This window comes from Cyprinodon tularosa, unplaced genomic scaffold, assembly GCF_016077235.1.
Source record: "Cyprinodon tularosa strain WSP-4 unplaced genomic scaffold, ASM1607723v1 ctg35, whole genome shotgun sequence".
NCBI lineage: Eukaryota > Metazoa > Chordata > Actinopteri > Cyprinodontiformes > Cyprinodontidae > Cyprinodon > Cyprinodon tularosa.
The window spans coordinates 1,403,837-1,425,016 of record NW_024039063.1 but is presented as its reverse complement, the minus strand read 5'-3'; the positions used below and the strand labels follow the sequence as shown (position 1 = coordinate 1,425,016).

Below are 21,180 nucleotides of genomic sequence, written 5' to 3'. Positions count from 1 at the left end.
ATCTATAAGATGACCAGTGCCTTACTAAAGAAATTGAGGATCTGTCTCCAGACATGCTCTGCCATGCTCTAGCTTTGGTAAGCATCAGTGGGACATCCTCAACGGTGGAACAGGCCATAGGTTTATGACTTTGAAGGTGCAGAGTGATGTTATATGACCCAAAAAGGCATTTAATCATGATAAGGTTATCCATCCTGATAGTGTTCCGATAGTCCTTTTTAAGCCTAAATGTAAGGCCAAGGTCGGGCGTGATAAGCAGACATAAACCATGGAGCCATGTGTTGGCAAAATCACTGACCAATCAGAAAACGACAATTAAGGCAGCTAAATAATAGAGCTTGGTTTAAGACCAAGTGATGATAATTAAACTGATTAAAAGCAACTCTGAGTTCCACTTAATCCACCCCACAACCTGCTATCGGGTCATCGAGGAAAAATAACATTTCCATTTATTACAAACCCAAAAGAGATTAAGCATCAAGGTAAGAACTAATTAATCCATGTATCTATTTATGATATTGTTTTTACTTTGACACCAAGGATAGCATTGGTATCACTAGCAGGCTTTTAGCTAGCCAGCTGTACAGTTTTACATTGTATGGACTTTACTAAAAGAAGGACACATCATACGGCCTGTTGTTGGCTGAAATGTTCAAAATTTGTTGATCCCATCTTGACCGAAATTCCCCTTCTACTGTGTTACGTAATCTCGAGCTAAACTCACATTTTTCGGGAGTCTCATCCAATTGGTCATATGTCAGAGTGACGCAGCACCAAGGGGTGCTGTTATTGGTGGAATATTCAATATCCCTACAGACAATTTTATTGACAGAGACTAGTATGTTGCGCTATTCGCGAACAGGTAAGATAGAAACTTTGAAAAGTTTTACGCAAACTCATCAAAGGCTAGATAACTGAAAGATTATTTTGTTTTTTGGGATAAGACTGTCCGTTAGTGATGGGTTCATGAGGCCTCATGAAGCGTTTTGACACATTTGTAAACTGTATTGATATTGTGTGACCTGCTGGACATTTAAATTTCCTACAGGCAGCCCTTTTAACAGACTAAACTGACACTGATTTGATGACCTATAATATGATTTAAGCCATTGTTTAATTTTATATCTATCGTTTGAATTGAAAATATTTTTAATATTTGTAGATGCAATCCATAAATATAAACATGCAACGGGAAAATCTAAGTGAACATGTGAATAAGGAGGTTTGTCGACTACGATTTATTTTCAACATTTTTTTCAACATAACTGATAAGGACTTTGTTAATTTGGGTAAAATGAAGAGAGCAAAAAAGGGAGAACCACAGAATGAGCAATTTCCAGCTTCTTCAAGAGCACGAAATGTGACTTGCATAAAATGTAATCACTGTTTTCAACCTGGGATTATTGGGAATCTCCAGCAATATTAATTTATTTAGAACTCTTATTTTTTTCTTATTGTTCTTTCAATATGTACAAGATACAATTTTTTTGTGTGACTCATTACTTTAAACTCTGCCAGTTTACAATTCCAAGACCAGAAGGGATTATAACTCAAATTAGCCAGCCCATGCTTTGTCAAATCTGATTTGTTTTATCACAATCATGACTAAATTAAAAAAGGAAATACTTACTTGTTCCCCTGGTGGGCCAGGTTCACCTTGATAACCTTTAGGACCCTTCAAAAAAAAGTGAAAATGTTTTAACTATATTAAAAAAGAAAAAAAAAACAGAGCAGAACAAACTGGAAAGTTATACAAGTAACTCAACAATAATTGTTCCAATTTATAAAATGATATATATGATGATATTGCTTGGTTAACATCCATTAAGAAGATAATATGTTTGCAAAAGTTGTTCCTTTAATTTTGCTGCTTAATATATTGAGCAGTATCAAGGCTCACCATTAAATGCTAAATATTACAAATGTACAAGCACACTGAAAAAAAATGTAAATACTATTTACTTAGACAAAAAACTGGGTAAGATTTTTCACATAGAAATTCTTATTAATCTCAGTCAATAAAAATTAAGTTGTTTTTACTTACTAAAGATTAAATTGTACTACTAAATTTATCTTATCAACAAAAAAATTTACTATTGTTTTGCTAGTATCACACAAGGAGAATCTAGAGAAGCCAAATAACCAAACAGTCATGTTTCTGGACTGTGGGAGGAAGTGGGAGTACCCGGAGAGAACTCATGTAGGCATGGGGAGAACATAAAAACACCATGCAGAATGACCCTGGACCAGTGCCATGAACTGCTCCACCGTGCAGCTAGCAAATAAATGTTTTCTTTTTCTGACCTAAACATGGTCAGCAAGAAAAAAGCACCAGGTTTACTCCTAATATCCAATTACATACTACTTGTGTCTGTTAAGCTGGGAACTTATTTCAATGGTTTTGTTAATTCCTATTTGGTAAGACGACTTAAATGTCTTTTGATGGGTATAGATTACAAATTAATTCTAAGAAACCATAAAAATAAAACATCTCATTTTGAATTAAAGGCCCTTACATGGCAATCAGCAATATTTTTTACAATAAAACAAAGGTAATATTTACAGGACCAAAAAAACAACAAAAAGTCCCTTTTTTCAGTGCAAATGAGAAAACAAATAGTGGTGCATCAAGTGATGTAAAATATTGCTTGTCTGTAAATAGACAACTTTTACTTATGAACTAAACATTGATATAATTCTCTAAATTAAATATTTAGTCCATAAGGAAATTTTGTTTTGTTCTTTGATGTGACTCCCAAATACCAAAAGGTCAGTTTATTTCTGAAGTAATGAGAGTTTCCTGAACAATAAAACTGAGTACTGACTTGCTTTCAAATGAAGCTTTGAAGCTTGAACCTTTACATTCAATAGAAGAGCTCACTTTGGTGTAAAGTGCAACAAGCCAGTCATTTTCTTAGAAAATAGCTGAGAACAATAAAGTTAGAGCGGAGGCTGATGAAGGTTCTCAGTCATCCAGGTCATAGTCATTCCGTAAAAATTCAAAAAATCCACTGGACTTGGTTTTCAAGATTTGAAGACGTTTCGCCACCTCTCCAGGAAGCTTTCTCAATTCAAATGTCTGGATCCGCAGTGAGTTTGAGTCTTATATAGACAACGCCTTGTATCGCTTGGAAACATGCAATGGTAACCGATGAATGGGTCGTTAGTTCCATCGTTAGCCTGTAATATCTGAACCTGTCTATGATTCTAGGGGTCGGTCGTTAAAGGGGGGATTGCCATTAAGGGGGGGATTGTCTCCTGTAATACCTGAAACCTGTCTATGATTATTAAGGGTTGGTCGTTAAGAACTAACGACCCATTCATCGGTTACCATTGCATGTTTCCAAGCGATACAAGGCGTTGTCTATATAAGACTCAAACTCACTGCGGATCCAGACATTTGAATTGAGAAAGCTTCCTGGAGAGGTGGCGAAACGTCTTCAAATCTTGAAAACCAAGTCCAGTGGATTTTTTGAATTTTTACGGAATTAGAGCGGAGGGTATATTGGTCTAAATGACAGTAAACAGCAGTGTGGTTTCCTGGAAGGGTAAAGATAAGGTAAGCAACAATAAGAACCTATACACATAGATTTTAAACAGGGACCACTTGCTTTATGGGAAGAACAAGGAACCAAAAAATAACATCAATATCAGCACCGATCTGAACTTAGGTGGTTCAAGCCAGAAACACTTTTAACACCCAATCCATCTAAGTCAGACACTGACAACAGGCAGATAATAAGATTGTGAGTTGTGGTGTGTAATGCATATTGACATGAGTGAAATGCTTAAGCACTTGTGACAACATCTGGCCAAAATAAAACAATGTAGAAAACTAAAAACCTTTCAGCTTGTTCTATCACTCTTTTTCATAAACTGTGGAGAACATTAACAAGTGATTTTTGTTTTCATAGCTAATCGATCAATTTTTAAAGCAAGGTTTGCCAAAGATTTGAAGGCTGATGTTTTTCTCCCCCTGATATTAAATGATGCCGAAAACCAGAAAAACCCAGATATATTCAATCTTACCGGTGGTCCTGGAAATCCCTTAGGTCCAGGTAGGCCGGGTGGACCTCTGTCACCCTAGCAACACAAACACATAAACTACATTTTAAAATAAATTTTTAAACTTAAGGCAATAGAACACAAAACAGCTGCTGTGAGCAACCAAATATACTAAAGAAAGCAAAATTCATTATTTATTGTTAGGCTGCTTACAGTAGGCTTTGTAAGGCTGCTTAGGACAAAAGAGGAAATTATCCTATAATCAGTATTCCCTTATCAGTCATATTCATATTAAGCATTGCTGCTTTTGATTAAGTAACATAATGAGCGCTATCCAAATAAATACAATTAATGAAACGGAAGACTAAAACCAATAAGGATGGAAATATAATTTAAATAAAGTCATAAAGTGAAGAAGAAATTATAGACGATCTCTAAAACTGAAAGCAGTGTAATGCCAAGTGAAAGTTATTTTTCAGCTGGAGAGGACCTGAAGCCAGAGCAGGACAAAGATCAGATAAAATACTTTAGTTCTTGTCCCTTCCAAGGTGGCAGTGCAGAGAGAAGGCTGGAAAAAGAGGGAAGAGACTGGCACCAAAAAGACATAATTAGACAAAAATACTAATGTAAATCTAACACTACATGGATATGACATAAACTAAAAACAATAAAATGGCAAAAGGACTTTATAAGAAAAGCTTACAAAAAATAATAACTGACCCCAGCAAAATAAGGAACATGATTAACAATAATAAGAGACAAAAAAAGAAAATCTTAAAACTAAATGATTATACAACACCTTAAAAAACAGCTTGATCAGCACATTTTAGCAGCAACAGTTATCTGCCTATGGTGGTGCAGTAAATCAGCATAGTAGCTCGATGGGAACCCCTAGCAGAGTTTATTGGGTTTCATTTACCAAACACGGTGCTTTATTACTGTATCCTTAAAGCTCTTGGATTGCAGAACTATTAAATATGCAGCATGTTTGACACTTTGCTTACTGTGCAAAGCAGACTACCAACTATGCAAGTTTTCAAATCACGTAGAGGCTTCAATAAAGTCATCAACATAACATTGTAATAAAGCCTCATAAATACTGCACAAAAATGTAGTTAAAAACTTCAATCAACATTAACATCTTCTTATCCAGAAAGTGTGGAAAGGCTGGATTAAATTCTGAGGAAAACAAAAAGGGTTGAACTTGACTGAGCAAGAGTGCATATAATTAGTTCAAGAGACTGCATTAGCAGTGCTGCTTAAAAAAAATCATTACTTTGACTTACTTAGTAAACAGAATGACTCAGAGATACATCAGTAGGTGAAGAAAGTGTTCCTTTAACAATAAGAAACATTAACAAAAAAATAATTGGAGAAGTATTTAGAATCAAACCAAGTCAACTTTAAATAAAATCAGATCTCATAAAACAACAGGTTGAAAGAAAAAACAATGCTTTGAAAAAATACTGGCTGACTGTGTTGGCTTGTTAAAGGATGGTATCGTCAAGCAGTTTCACCGGTAGGCTTGTTTTTGTAGTCATAACACATTAGACTTATATCTTTAAAAGAATTGTGTTTATTCATGGCTTAACTTGACTTTAGATTGAAAAAAAAAAATCACGGACTACCTCAAGCAACTCGAAAAAGACAAGATAATCAACCGTTCAGCTTATTTTAGATTATATCCAGGGGAGGACATTCCATGCTTATATGGACTCCCAAAATTGCACAAGGAAGGAACATCACTCAGACCCATCATCAACAGCATTAACTCAGTAACATACAACATTGCTAAACGGCTTACTAATATCTTAGCCACCTTGGTGGGAAAGACACCACATCACATAGAAAAACCCAGGTGTCTTCTGATGTTTCTGCTCTTTTCACGTGCATACCTATATCAGACCGTAGAAACAGTCAGGAAACGTCTTCAATAAGAGAGTGACCTAAACAAGACAGGACTAATTTCACTCCAGACCAAATCTGCACCCTACTGGACCTTTGTCTTTCCATCTATTTCAAGTTCAAAGATTATTTTTACAGACAAAAACACGGTTGTGCCATGGGATCTCCCGTGTCACCAATTGTAGCCAGTCTTTACATGGAAGAAATGGAAAAGAGAGCTTTTGACACCTTCAGAGAAATACATCAACTTGGTTGACCACAACATCAAATTCACAAGAGAGGATGCCAAAAACATCAAGCTACCTTTCCTGGACTGTTTGGTGAGCATGGAAGGAGGTGAAACATCTTTCCATATATAGTCCCCGCTCTATATAGTGATTGAGGGATTGAGGGGTTAGGGCGGACATTCGGACACAACCCAAGTGTGGTTTTTGGACGTACAGTGTGAGCAGTTAGATTGCATCACACCATTGGGACGTAGAGTGTAAGAACATACATGCATACAAAAAATAGTAACCCTTTGGTTTTGCCATAGAGTACAACAATTGACAATATTGTACAATATATTATTATATATTATATTATATATTCCAAATTCAGAAAAACTACATAAAGCTAAGTTAAACTTATCTATCAAGAAACCAGACAACAACTAGTAAATAACTACTAAAAATAATGCTTGGTGAGGCAAAGGGGGGCTGAGCTTGGGGCAAGAAAAGCAGTACATCTGCAGCTCAGGAGCAAAGGAAATAATTTTGATGACCAATTAGATCCTAGACAGAGAGGACAGACAGTTTGAAAGGGGGGTGGAGCCATTTTGAATTGTAACTCATCCCAAAGAAATTACTAAATCAGTCTCATTAAGATCCAGATGGACAAGAACACAAATCACACCAAACATCAGACTCAAATGATCAACTAACAACAACGGCTGGGTCATTGATTTACATCTCTTGGAATGTGCCTTGGAGGATGGGTCTCCATATGCTCACAAACAGTATTACCCCAGCTACAGGTGGTACTAGTGCGAGCGGCTAGAATTGATCAAGTATCGTGGATTGGAGTTGAAACATTTTCAAGAAAACCAAGGGTGTCTGGTCTGATTTAAGCCTGTTTTGTGGTTGCCATAAACCTGATGAGTCAGAATTTGCACAGAGAACATAGAAAACTGTCATTATATGTAAAACACAGCCAAACCTCCTAGAAATTTCTGCATGTCCTTTATTGCTATTGTGGATCTCTTGGCAGCCCAGTAAACAGTCTAATTCTTATCTTTTAATCAATTTAAGAGAAACTCCCAGTTCTTAGTCACAGTGCTGTTAAGTCAATTGGTGATGGCTAGGCTCAATGCATTACATAAAGCTAAGAAATATCTCTGTATCCTTCTTCTAAATATTGGTACATTTGCTCTGATATTTGAGCAGATTTCTATAGACAATGACTTTTACTATGAGATGCAAACAAAGAGAAAATAAGGCTACAATGTCTTAAATTCACTTGAAGTTAGTCATGAGGCACTTTAAATTACTTCTATACTATGTGTACAAACTTACGCAGTCACTTCTCTTAGTTTTTAATATTCCATTATCATTATTTCACATTGCTTGGTATTTAGGTGTACAGGTTATTAATCACATTAATTGGAGAAGAAATCACATGAATATTTTATAATTTATCAGGTTTTTTTTGGATGTTTCACAGCCATTGGTATTCTTAGATGGACTTGCTTTAATTAGAAAGTATATCCAAGCTCCTCCACACCACATTGAGGACCCAGATACATTTCCATCACTGTGATCTTAATAAACCCAGGAAGATGTCGCTCATATTTTGAAAAGTGTATCTACATTCTGTTTGTATGCAGGTACAGTTTTACACAATCACAAAGGGAATCTTGAGAAAGATCTTAAAACAGTTTTCAAAAAAGAGCACTTTGAGAAAGCAATAATAGCTTTATTTACCTTTTGTCCAGGTGGAGCCTGGCCTGGAGAAAGCCCTGGATCCCCTTTTGACCCCTGTAATAGAAACAAGGGCAAAAAGTAATAAATCTTTTCTGCAGGCTGATGTCACTTTAGCAGGTGCAAATTTCCGTCATGCAATCTATTCCTTTGGTAATGAATCAATTTTTCAACTCTAACCAATCAGACAACACCTTAACATAAAATATATCTAAGATAGAATACACTGTACTGCAATGAGGAGTCTTTTTAACTAAAATTATGATTCATGAAAGCTTTGTCTGACCACATTCAGATTCTCCACACTACCTTTGCATATTTACTATACACATTTATGACCCCCAACCCTTTAAACAAAACATTTTTTATGGCCCAGAATTTCCACTTTACACCAGATTGATCTTAACAGAATTTCAAGCATCATATTACTGCAGTTATGACTTACTCCCATCGAAGCGTAAAACCTGAAACCAAAAATTCTGTCCAGGTTGGAAACAAGAGTCAGCAGTGCATGAATTCTACAGACAGGCTCTTTTAAATCTTAAGTGGACTGTCCAAACATCTCATGCTGTTGGCTAACTCATCTGCCGTTCACAATACATTTCATTGAGTGATACGTTTCCTTAGCTGAGCCAGAGTCTCTTAAGCACTTTTCTGCTGGGGTTCCAGTGAATTGAACTGACTCATTAAATGACCACTATGGACTTACATAGACAAACTTTTTATTTGTCCAGAGATAAGTGGGTGTAAAATCTGCAGGACTGGTGAGTCAGGAGTTGGAGATGCACAGCATAGTAACCGAGTAACCAGACATGCATAGTGAAACAAAAGATGTCTGAAAGAGTCAAAACAAATCCAGTGCTGTTTCTTTTATTCAAAATCTAAATGTTTCTACGTTTATATATATATACAGCATCAAAAACTAAAAATAATCATAGATCCATTATAACTTAAAGAATGTGGAACACCCACTTTATTTCTCTGTCTGCAGCATGACTTGTTTCATACACCACTGATTGCATGGTGCATCCTCTCTGTGGAAGTCATTTAGAAATACTGATACCACAAACATCTGCTTAGGGCTACCCACATCCTTACTGAGTTATACCTCGTCCCACAATGGTAGAAAGCTCACCAGATCTGTTCCCTCTTATCTATTCCCATTTGTTTTATCAGCAGTGTGGCTTAAAAGTTAAAACTGTGCTTGTATACAGTGGCAAAAAGGAAGGGCAACCACAACCTTATCTGGATGGTTGAGAATCCATTCCATGAGCAAAGTTTTTGTCCTTTCCTGTCGCACTTTGACAACATATTGCCTTATTATCCCGATTGCTGACAACATCTGGCTGTGTTTGGGTTAATTCCACATGCACACGCTCTCTACTCCTCGGGGAGCAGCGTGTCGATCTTGTCAGTCACCATAATTGAAGACATTTGCCTCGCAATAAAAACTGTGTCTACATTTTTGTTAGACTGAATGATTTATAGGGTATTTTAGTTAGCCGCTGGGACCACTAAGATGTGGCCTAATAATATAAACCATGGGTTTCAACACTGGTCGTGAGAACTCACTGGCCTTCATATTTAAGAAGTATCTCTGCTTCAGCATTCCCAATTCAAATAACTGCATTACCTCCTCAACATTTCCTCCAACATGTGATGTTGAAGCATTACAATCATATATTAATTAAAGTTAGGTGTGTTGCAAACTTGAAACATGGAGCGGCTCTTAAAGACAAGAGCTTAGAGTTACTGTTACGAACAAAACAGGACACAAAATTGAGATGAATATTTGGATTGAACATTTAAAATCAGATCTTCACATTAACTGTAAAAATACAAAATATCATTTTTTAAATAACTGTCTTATCTAAAAAAAAAAATAATCAGATGTCCTTTTTTACGATGTTCACTTTCTAAGCCTAACTGCAATTATTTCCATTTGACATCAGATGGAATAATTTGAGATTTCTTTTTTTTTTAGGTTTAGAAACACTCAGAATAACTGTAGCAATTTTTTACAATTTTGGAAAACCCAAATGATTGGGAACACTTCAAAGAGTGCATTTGTTTCTGTTACATGACAAGAAATTCCAAAGATATCTGCCTAGATATCAGAGAGGGAAGACTGGACCTCTACAAGCAAGGCCAAACTATTAGGTAAAATCCCCAAAGGTCTGGAAATGGCACCTTCTTCTGATCAGATAATCATATTCAACTGTAAACTATGGTAACATCGACCAATGATAGCACCTAGTTCGTGTTTCAGAAATAAATCAGAACATGTACAAAATGGCGAATCATCATGACAAAAAAAAAACAAATAATGGGTGAAGGCTTGTCAAGTGGATCCCCTTTTTCTTTTCTTTTTTTTTTTACATAAATCACACATGTAGCACAAAAAGCAAAAACACAAGTATTTTTGTGAATTGCTGACATTACAGAAAGTATTAAAACATCTAAAATAACATCTCTAGTCAACCTAGAATTTGGCAGATAGAATAAAAAGTGCAAATCCAGAATTAACTAAAACAGGAAACTTTGATATGATTTAATATCAGAAAGGAAAGAAAACAAATTCATGACATAAGTTTGTATAAGTCAGTGTAAGTCTTTCTTTGCAACTTGGGAACTCTTGCATACTATTTCCTGTGCTTATTCCTCCTACGTTTCATAAAATACATGCATAATGTACAATTAAAGTAAGCCTTCGCTGCCTTTATTTTTCATGCATCTACCTTTGTGGGGTATAATTCCACCTTTAATTCTATAAATACATCCCTAAGTGGGCACAATTTTATGCATACTCATGTCTATACACGTTAAGCAAAGGAAGCTCCCAATTAGAAAGGAAACATCTCCATGAGATCTTTGTTGATTTTCTTGCAAATATAGACAGTGAACTTTCCTTTTCTTATACTAGAGAGCAGTTCTCACCTTTGGACCAGGTGGTCCAGGTTGTCCAGGTTTTCCTTGTGGACCAGGTGGACCCTAGAACAAAAGGTAAAAGAATAACAGGTGTCAACTGTTATTAAATTTGAAAAAATTATGTAGAGGCAATCGACACATGTAAGGTAAGGATTTAGCTTAGATCTAAGTTTAGGTTTAATCAGGCTTAAGATTTCAAAGATTTTCTGTGATGCAGTTCTTTCATCTCAAAGGGTTTTTAGACAGATGATCAGAAAATACAAGAGTGACTAGTTTTCTTTGACTTAATGGAGCATTCACTACCACAGCGTTGCCTCTCCCCCAATAACTGTTATTAAGCAAGAAAGGAGACTAAGAAGGCTGCCATACTTATTACTTGGACATAAAAAAGACAAAATCAGCTTTTAAGAAATAACCGTGAATGCAAAAAACAGAGGACTGTAGGGAATCCAAGGAAGCTCCACCCTTCACTCTTTGAAATGCTAATTAGGGCTAAGAAATAAGTGACATTTCTGTTTATCATGTATGATATAACACCTTTGTCAGCAAACCTTAATCAGCTGCTAAAAACTTCTATGGTAACCCCCCCAACTCTAGGGCGGACATGGTAAGGGGGTCTGCTCCAAGTCTTTAACAATCAAGGGGTCCCAGAACAAAAAAATATTAAAGACTATCACATTTTTAATAACCAATTGAAAAAAATAGATAATCTTAATAATTATTGAAAAGGCTGCTTTTATTCATAGGCTCAATCTTGAATCATTCTTACAATCCAATATCAACAACACAGCGCAGCATGCTTCCTAACTTTTCTCCACAATCTGAAGTTACACACTGGTTGCACTTAATGATTTAGCCTTTGGGATTTAGAGTAGACTTTATAGGAGCCAAGTTATTTACTGTTTTTCTGTCTCTTACTTGAGGACATATTTAGCTGTATACTGACTCTCTTTGGCTGCATGTCTTCCATCCCCTTCAAACATGCTTTTCAAAGTCAGTGGGGCTTTAGGAGAAACATACATAAAACTAACCTGACATCCCATTTATTTGCAGCAGACTGGTAGATCACTGCCTTCATAATTATACTCTAAATTTGGCAATCTTAATGAAATCATGCTAAAAATACAACATGAATTTGTTGCAACAATATGACACAGTTGGGGAAGCACCACATATCCCAAGTGTTTCAATACAAGTGTTTGCTATTGAAAAGTTTGCATTAGAAAAATGCTCTTCTTTCCTTATGCAATGCAGAGATTTATGATATATTCCTCAAGATAACGCATCCATAAAGATGCGATTATTTAACCTAAAGTGAATTTATCAATCTATTTTATTCAGTGCTCTTCTTTTATCCATTCCATATAATGTGGAATATGGAATGGATATTCCACTGTGCTTGGTTTGGAGGAGCCCCCCGGGGCTCAATGCATTATTGAAGCATTGCATCATGACAACCTTGGCAGTTGCTTAAATAGAAGTAAAGATCAGAGTGAAGATGTACATATTTAACTTAAATGCAGCTGCTGGTTGCAGATGGTACAGTATAGTTTTTTTGTATGTTGATACTAAGAACAGACGACAAGTTTAATGTTCCCTGAATAATATGCATTACCTCATCCTAATGTGCACTTCCAAAGCTTGTTTGCAAGGTTCAGCTATGTTAACAACAGGAGCATTTGTCAGCAACTCTTTATCAAAAACTACTGTTGTGTTTCGAAGGCCAATTTTAGATAATACTAAGATCAAAAACCCGTAAAACACAATCTTACATGCTTTTTGATTGTAAGGTTTTGTCCTAATAGTTACTTGCATCCACATGTTTAGAATTTTTCCTGTAAAATAAGCAGCTGGGAGAAAAGGCCCCTCCTTAAAAAAGAAAAAAAAGCAACAAACAAAAAAACATCTGCTCTGATTGATCTGATTCGTCAGCTCAGACCTGCAGACTGCCACAGTTTAACATACTAGCAAGTCAGTAATAGTCAATGTGCAACTCAAAACTGTGAAAATGTTTCTACATTTTTCCCAGCTAATGAGAAATGCAACAATGCTGTTGGAGTAAAACATTTTAGGTGCATCATATTTAAATCAAAAAGCAATGTATACCTTTGTTAGTCATTTTAACTGCAAAAAGAAACAAAATGAAACTGATGCCTTCATTCCACACTTTTTGATTACATAATAGTGAGAAAAAAAAGAGTAAGATTCTTCCTCTGTGGTGATTTATATCTATTGGCAGTTTGTAATCATGAGCATGAATGACTCACCCTAGAACCTCTCTTTCCAGGAGGACCAGGTAAACCAGGGGGACCAGGAGGACCCTAAAGCAGGAAGACAGAGGGATTGGGAAAGATTGAGAATGTTGGAAAGAAACATCAATGGAGAAAGGGAGTGAACGGAAAAAAAGAAAGATGAGACAGTCTGTTAATGGCAAGCGATAACATGTAGTCTAACAACCCAGGACTCCTCCGTCATGAGCATTTTCCAAACTAATTTTGTTAAAAAAAAATTTTGGTTTTACCTTACCTCTTAAGACAACTGACCCTACTCTGATACATATATATATATATATATATATATATATATATATATATATATATATATATATATATATATATATATATATATATATATATATATATATATATATATATATAATCAGGAGATTAAAAATGCCTTTAAATAGTGGATATATTTCTTGCAGAGTCTATAAAGCTGGCTTTTTTTTTTATCATCATCATCGCCTAGGATGCTTATCTTCAACAGGGGCAGGAAAGCTGGTCAGAGATAATGGGATGAAATAAATATATCGCAAATTGGAAGAAAACATATTAGTAGGTGCACAAGACTTGACACTAAGGTCAAGTTTCACATACTGCCAGAAATGGAACTGGTCAGATGAAAGTATGTTCATACATTAAAATGACCCTATTGGAGCCTGAAATAAAAACCAACTCATAATCTGTGCAACAATTTAAAGCTGTTCTTATCTTGCTTTTGGTTGCTTTTTAACATTTCTAAATAAGAAAATGTTTATGGTGCATTTTACATCGATTTTAAATGACAAGAGCATCTAAATAATACACATTTAAACATATAATAAATATCAAAAGACGATTTTTATCTGAGAATGATCTTGTTGAAGTTTTTCTCTAAGTGTTGTCTCAAAGGAATAGAGGACAATCTTTTATTTCCGGGTGGATCATCTAAATAAGTGATCAATCATTCTAGTAATACGTTTACGTAAGGTCACGTCCTACATGCTCGCCACGTTAGCTATCTTTTCTGCGCATGTCACTTTCAGCATGTTTGGTGTGCTGTGGTTTTCACACAGCCATTGAAGCTCACCACCGTTCTTTGAAAATGGCCAAGGGTTGTAAGTGAAAAAGTGTCTACGAAGTGCATGAGAAGAAAAGAAAGGCCTCAGAAGAGGCGTATCTATCCCAGAATGCTTTGCGCAGAGAGCTCTGATTATGCATTATGGGATTTGCTGTCACAGCGGCCCACTATCTATAGCCTGTCCGACAGTGGTGACTAATAACAGAAATGGCGCCGCACAGAGGAGGAGTTATGTGGCCAACGGACCTACAACGGAGTTAAGTTACTATGTCCCCCTGTATGTGGATACAGTAAGCTTGTATGAGCTATGAGTACAGCACATTTTAAACAGGACGTGCACAAGGAGAAAGTGGCTCATGCATTTTTTTTATTCTATTAAAAAATCCTCCACAATACCTTTAATTACTGCTGTAAGGGGGTTGTGCTTTCAGCATAATAAGTTGTGTACAATTACCCTATGCAGTCCTTTGTTTCAAATGACAAATTAGTTGACAATTATTTTAATTATCAATTAACCACAATTAAGCCAATTATTTTTTTTTAAGTCCAACACTGAAAGTATATGCAAGCCAAACTTTTCAGATGTTTTTGTGCAAACAATAAAAAATTTTATCACTTTCATGCTACTTCTGCATTATGCACTAATTGGAATTGGTCAACATTGTTATATTCCAGTTACTCTATATGTTAAGTGATATTTATACACTGACTTTCATATTACCGGCAATTAACAAAAAAATCCCCAAGCATTGAAATACTTAGTTTTCAGACAGTAATGCTAAATTTCACCACAGTATCACTGTAAATTAGAATAATGTTGCCATAATGTGTCTTTCAAATACTGTGCATATCCTATTAACTGTGCTGAAACAAAGGAGCGATACAACTTTTGTATTAGAATTATCTAAATAATCATTTATATAAAAATTGTGTTTTACAGCACTTTGAGTTTTTTTTGGCACCAAAATGTGCTATAAAAAACAAAGTTGCCATGGTTTGCCTTTACTTACCCCTCACATCCTGAAAAAAAGAAAGAAATGCCCTATAATGCTCTATACTATATACTATTTTTTTATTTAAAAAATGTAATCTTCTGTGTTTAACATTTTACAGCAGCAAGCAACCCAACAAGTAACACTTGTGCATTGACATTTTTATGTCAGTGTGGTAAATCATCATTAAGGGAACTTAAGTGAAGAAACATCTGTTTGTTCCCCTAAACTCCCACATCAGAGAAATGGAAAAAGTCAGAACTTTACCACACCTACACCAAAACAGTGCAGGCCAGATAAACAGAAGCAACCACACAGTTGAATAAACACCATTAGATTTTCTTTCTAATTATTATTGTGAATTTGTTCATTCTTAGTGATAAGAAATAACATAAGATTATATAAAGATTCATATATATCACATAACACATTTACTGATGTGGAAAGTTAAAAACTTAATCCAACTAATCAACTAAGTAGTAGGTTCTCAGTGCCAACATCTCTTATGCCCCTTTCACACTGGCCGAAAAATCTGGTCAAATTACTCGGCAAGCCTCGTTAAAATCGCCTTGTCACTGATGGGCATGCTGCGGGGACACCAGAAGCGGGTTGACCCGCTAAATAACATGACACCATTGAACCCAACATCAACACACCCTTTGTCGCTTCTGATATAACAAGCTGAAACACTATGGACCTAGATCAGCTCAATATTCACTAAAACACATATGTGATGGATGTGGGATCTGGGGGTGTCGTCCCATGTGGAGTACTTTCTTGTGATTGGTTTATACAAGTGATTGGTGCAACCCATCCCCATCCCCTCCATTCGAGGCACCTCACGGGAGTCGCAAAAGTCAGTTGTTCTGTGCAATTGTAAGTCTTGTCCTTTGTGTGTTTGCATGAGTGTTTTTTTTTTTTTTTGTGCTTGTATGAATCGAGCTGTGCATGTGCGGATCTTGTCCTGTGCATGTATGAATCACATATGTGTATTTGTGAAAACTGAGAACGATCTAGCTCCATAAAACAACTCTGTTTACCTTCAATTAACATGGTGGAGCACTAGTAAGACTTATTCGGACAGCTAAAAGAGTGAAATAATAAAGAATACTGACTATGCTCTGTCCATGTTGCTCTCCATTATTTACTTCACTGATTTCCGTTGCATTGTGAACATCATCAAGGCTCACCCGGTGCAATGCTTGTCACCAGATACGCAGTGGTGGCGGACAATGGCAACACAACTTGCCTGCAGGAGGTCAGACTCTGCTTTTTGGTCAAATGCGAAAAAGAGCTAAAAGCGGATTGTTAGAGGGTCAACCCAATTTAAAAAAACACAGGTTTTCAGTGGGAAAGTGGCTTCACTGGAATGATGGAGATAGATAAGTTTGAGAATTTCTGCAGGATACAGTAAGATTGTTATTCACTTTGGTGGTAATGACAACCGGTTACGCCAATGAGAGGTCACTAAAACTTGTGCTGCTTCATTGTGTAAGTTTGCCAAAACAATGTCAGACTCCATGATTTTCTCTGGTCCACTCCCTGATCAGTGATGGCATGTTTAGCCGCATGTCGTCATTCAACCGCTGGGTGTCTAGGTGGTGTCCTGAAAACAATGTGGGCTACATTAATAATTGGTAATCCTTTTGGGGAAAGCTTGGTCGGATTCGGAGAGACGGCATCCATCCCACTTTGGATGGTGCAGCTCCTCTTTCTAGGAATCTGTCCGAATTTATAAGTCCTCCAAAACACTGACAACCCAGGGTGCAAACTCTCAGCAACTTCTCTACTGTTACCCACTCATTACTCCAACCAGACAGTGTCTTGCCCACAATCAAAATCAAATAAATAAGAAAAGATTCCCAAAGGAGTGAATCATGATAATCTGATAAAAATAAAAATAACTCCAATTGGGGAAAAAGTTAAAATGATTAAATGTGGTTTATTTAACATAAGATTTCTTTCTTCAAAAGTCTGCTAGTTAATGACTTTGTGATAATCACATTGATTAATGTTGTCTTACAGAAACTTGGCTGGAGCAATAGGATTATGTGAGCATAAATGAGGCAACCCCTTCTAGTTATTTAATTTTTCACATACCCAGAAATTCTGGCTGAGGAGGAGGAGTAGCAACAATCTTTCAGTCTGACTTACTGATTACTCCAAAGGCAGTTAATAATTACAACTCTTTTGAACATTTAACCCTTAGTTTCCCTCATCCAAATTACGAAGCAAGAAAGCCTCTTCTTTTTTTACTTTGTATTGCCCACCAGGTCCTTACTCTGAATTTGTAAATGAGGTTTCAGAGTTCCTATCTGATTTGGTGTTGAATACTGACAGGGCATCATAGTGGGGGATTTTATCATCCATGCTTACATTGAATGTGATAGGTTAAGTGCAGCCTTTAATGCTATCTTAGACACTATTGGCTTTGTTCAAAATATGAATAGTCCCACACATTCTCATCATCTTACTTTGGACCCTCCTCATTAATAGAGGAGAATAAGAATAATCCTATATCTTTTTAATACAGTTGCAAAACTCACCCAAAGCCATAGTGCCACTGAACCGTCCATACTACCTGCTCTTAGCAGGAATATTTTAATGGGATTCTTTAAAAATAAGATTGATTTTATTAAAAATAAGATAATTAGCACTCATCTAACTATGATTGGTTTATCCCTGGAAGGTGAGGCATCATCTGAGGTAGTCATAGAATCTGAACCAGGTTTAAACTGCTCTGATCCAGTTGAACTTTTAGAGTTAGCAAAACTACTGTCTTCATCTAAGCCTTCAACTTGTAGATTAGATCCAGTTCCAACCAGGTTATTTAAGGAGGTATTCCCTTTGATCTCCTCCTCCATTTTAGATGTGATTAATCTCTCCCTGTTACAGGAATATGTACCAAAGGCTTTTAAGGTTGCTGTAATTAAACATTTACTTAAGAAACCATCTCTCAACCCAAATGACTTTGTTAGTTATAGACCAATATCCAATCGTCCTGTCTTATCTAAAATTCTTGAAAAAATAGTGTGTGACCACTTACACCATAATAAACTTTTTGAAGAGTTTCAGTCTGGCTTTAGAGTTCATCATAGCACTGAAACAGCTCTGGTGAAAGTCACTAATGATATTCTCATGGCCTCAGATAATGGACTTGTATCTGTGCTCGTCCTGTTGGATCTCAGTGCTGTTTTGATACAGTTGACAAAAATATATTTTTTAAATGACTTAACTATTTTGTAGGAAGTAAAGGGACTAGACTGGTTTAAATCGAATATATCTGACCGATTTTAGTTTGTTCATGTTAATGATAAATATTCCTCATCTTTCAGGGTTACCTGTGAAGTACCACAGAGATCAGTGCTAGGACCAATTCCCTTTAGTAAATATATGCTCCCAATTAGTAGAAAATTAGACAGCATGGAATTAATTTCCACTGTTATGCTGATGATACTCAGCTGTATCTGTCTATAAATTCAAATTACATAGATTACAGGCATGTCTTAAAGAGATAAAAAACTGGATGACTCTTAACTTTCTGCTCCTGAATGCAGACAAAACAGAAGTTGTAGTCTTTGGACCCGAGTCTTTGAAAAAGAAGCTGATTAGTCAGACACTTCATATGGATGGCATTATATTGATTTTAGATAATAAAGTAAAAAAAATCTTGGTGTTATTTTTTATCAGGACCTGTCATTTAAATCCCATATCAAAGAGGTTTCTAGAATTTCCTTCTTTTATCTATGTAATATTACAAAAATTAGAAATATCCTGTCCAGGAGTGAAGCTGAGAAACTAGTCCATGTATTTGTTACTTCAGGGCTGGACTATTATAATTCTTTACTATCAGGAAGTCAACAAACTGTAGTTAAAAGCCTTCAGCTGATCCAAAATGCTGCAGCAAGAGTTCTGATGAAAATTTAAAATAGAGATCATATCTCTCCTATCCTAGTTTCTCTTCATTGGCTTCCTGTTGAATCCAGAAAAGAATTTAAAGTCTTCTCCTTATATATAAAGCCTTACTGTAAGTGGCCAAGTTCCATCTTACGTCAGAGATATGATTGTTTCTTATGTTCCCAACAGAGCAAGTCACCGCCTCTCCCTGAGATTTGCTCTGGGTACCTCAGGAAGATAATTGAGGAGGACAGCGGTAGCTCTGAGAAGCCTGATGAGGAAACACAGCCAGAGCAGGGAAGGCTCCATGCCTATCTGTGGATAGCTATACAGGCAGTAGATTGGATAATTCCGGTGGGCAGACAGAGTGCTAAAGGTGGGTGGGAGGCTGCAGCTCACCAGAAAAGAAGAAAAAGCAGTGGCTGGCCGGTGTCTGTCATGGAGGTAGGACGATGAAACACTCTTTCTAGGGCTAAATTAAAATGCCTTTTTTTAAAACCACCTAGAACCTCTTAAGAGTATTACCTTCTTCATCCTTTGTTAACATTATTTTCTCTATCTTCAACATTGATTAATAAAAAGTTGTCTCTGTTGCCTCCTTCACTGTAGGTCAGTGAAATCTAGTCCCTGATTGGATTTCGCAATGCAAATGAAAAGATTGAAATTTTTCAAATGGTGTTAATTTCTCTTCGCATAATTCTCAAACTTCCACGAAAAGACTGTATGTGCATCATACAAGTCAAATGGTCAACAACCAAATGTTACTGGCAAAAAAAGCCAAAGCAGATGAGGTATGATGATGAAGAAGTGGTAGGAGGATGATGGCAAATAATGTTTTTTCATGAGTTATCATGTGATTAAACTAATTCACATGTAACTTTGATTGCATTTCTTATTTAATGGAAACACAACAATCGCAAAATTGTTTATTTTTCAACATTAACAAAGTATTGACAAAGTGTAATCAAAGCGCAGCTATTTTTTTCACGAAAGAGTGAAAAATGGCTATACTGCAGAATGCTGTCATGTTTGACATGTCTGCTTTGAAGAAGGGGCCTTGTAAGATATTAAGTTTTTTTTGTTTTTTTTTTTAAGAAAGCCAAAAGGTTTTTTAATTACATTATCTGAAACATTTCACTTTTGCCTTTGTTAGCTTTATGATTCTCAGTGATGGGACTAACGGCGTTGAAAGTAACGGCGTTAGTAACGCCGTTACCTTGTTTTAGTAACGAGTAATCTAACTAATTACTTTGACTGTAACTATAACGCAGTTACCATTGCAGACACCCCGTTACTGCGCGTTACTCAGGTCGCACAATGAACCTTTTTTCATGATGGGACTCGTGCGCAGCTGCGTGAAGCTGACACCCCACCCACGTCAAAAAACTCTGCAAATAGACTGAATGGTTAGTGCAACGTTAGTGCAGATTTGTGCAGAAAAAAATATTGTTTGTGCTACTTTTGTTTAAGAGATATTAAAGATTATTTTTTAGGTCATCCAGAGGTGCGCGCCTTGTCATGAGAGAAGGGAGGATGAGAATGGCTGATGTATAGTGAGATTCCGTCTGTCAGTTGGGTAGGTGGGTGTTTCTGCTGGTGAGTGTTAACGTACAGCACACACAGAGAGATGGAGAGTGAGGATGAATCCAGCAGCAAAACAGCGTTTTCCTGATGGAAATACCGGTGTTACGTCGAGCTGCATTTCCCCACCACATAACGGTTTCCTTTGCATCTCCGCACAGCGCAGGCGGCAAGAGTCACCGCGCAAGCGACAGGAAACGCGCATGCTCGCTAAAGGTGCGTAACAGCCGCCCTGTGCTCGCGCCACAGGACAACTATGGAGAGCGTGAACGACCAAATGATAGCCTATATGGAGAAAGGGAGAAATCTGGATGGATGGATGGATGGATGGATGGATGGATGGATGGATGGATGGATGGATGGATGGATGGATGGATGGATGGATGGATGGATGGATGGATGGATGGATGGATGGATGGATGGATGGATGGATGGATGCTCTGACTTTTCAAAATACTGTATTTTTTATTTTAAACATTATTTGATGGCCTTTGTGGCAGGGATGGAGATCCATATTTTATGTCACACACAGAGTATACATCTAGATAGATAGATGTTGCAGTATCTATAACAAC

General features: G+C 36.5%; 1 protein-coding gene across 1 annotated transcript in view; it reads right to left on the bottom strand.

The window, feature by feature from the left end:
* LOC119789880 (collagen alpha-1(XXIV) chain) overlaps window positions 1–21,180 on the bottom strand; it is a 110,305-nt gene that overhangs the window by 74,017 nt on the left and 15,108 nt on the right. The window contains exons 4-8 of the mRNA XM_038295067.1: window positions 13,064–13,117; window positions 10,806–10,859; window positions 7,872–7,925; window positions 4,030–4,083; window positions 1,631–1,675 (exon numbers count right to left, since the gene is read on the bottom strand). Coding sequence (XP_038150995.1) covers window positions 1,631–1,675; window positions 4,030–4,083; window positions 7,872–7,925; window positions 10,806–10,859; window positions 13,064–13,117 — 261 coding nt within the window. The remainder of the gene's footprint in view (window positions 1–1,630; window positions 1,676–4,029; window positions 4,084–7,871; window positions 7,926–10,805; window positions 10,860–13,063; window positions 13,118–21,180) is intronic.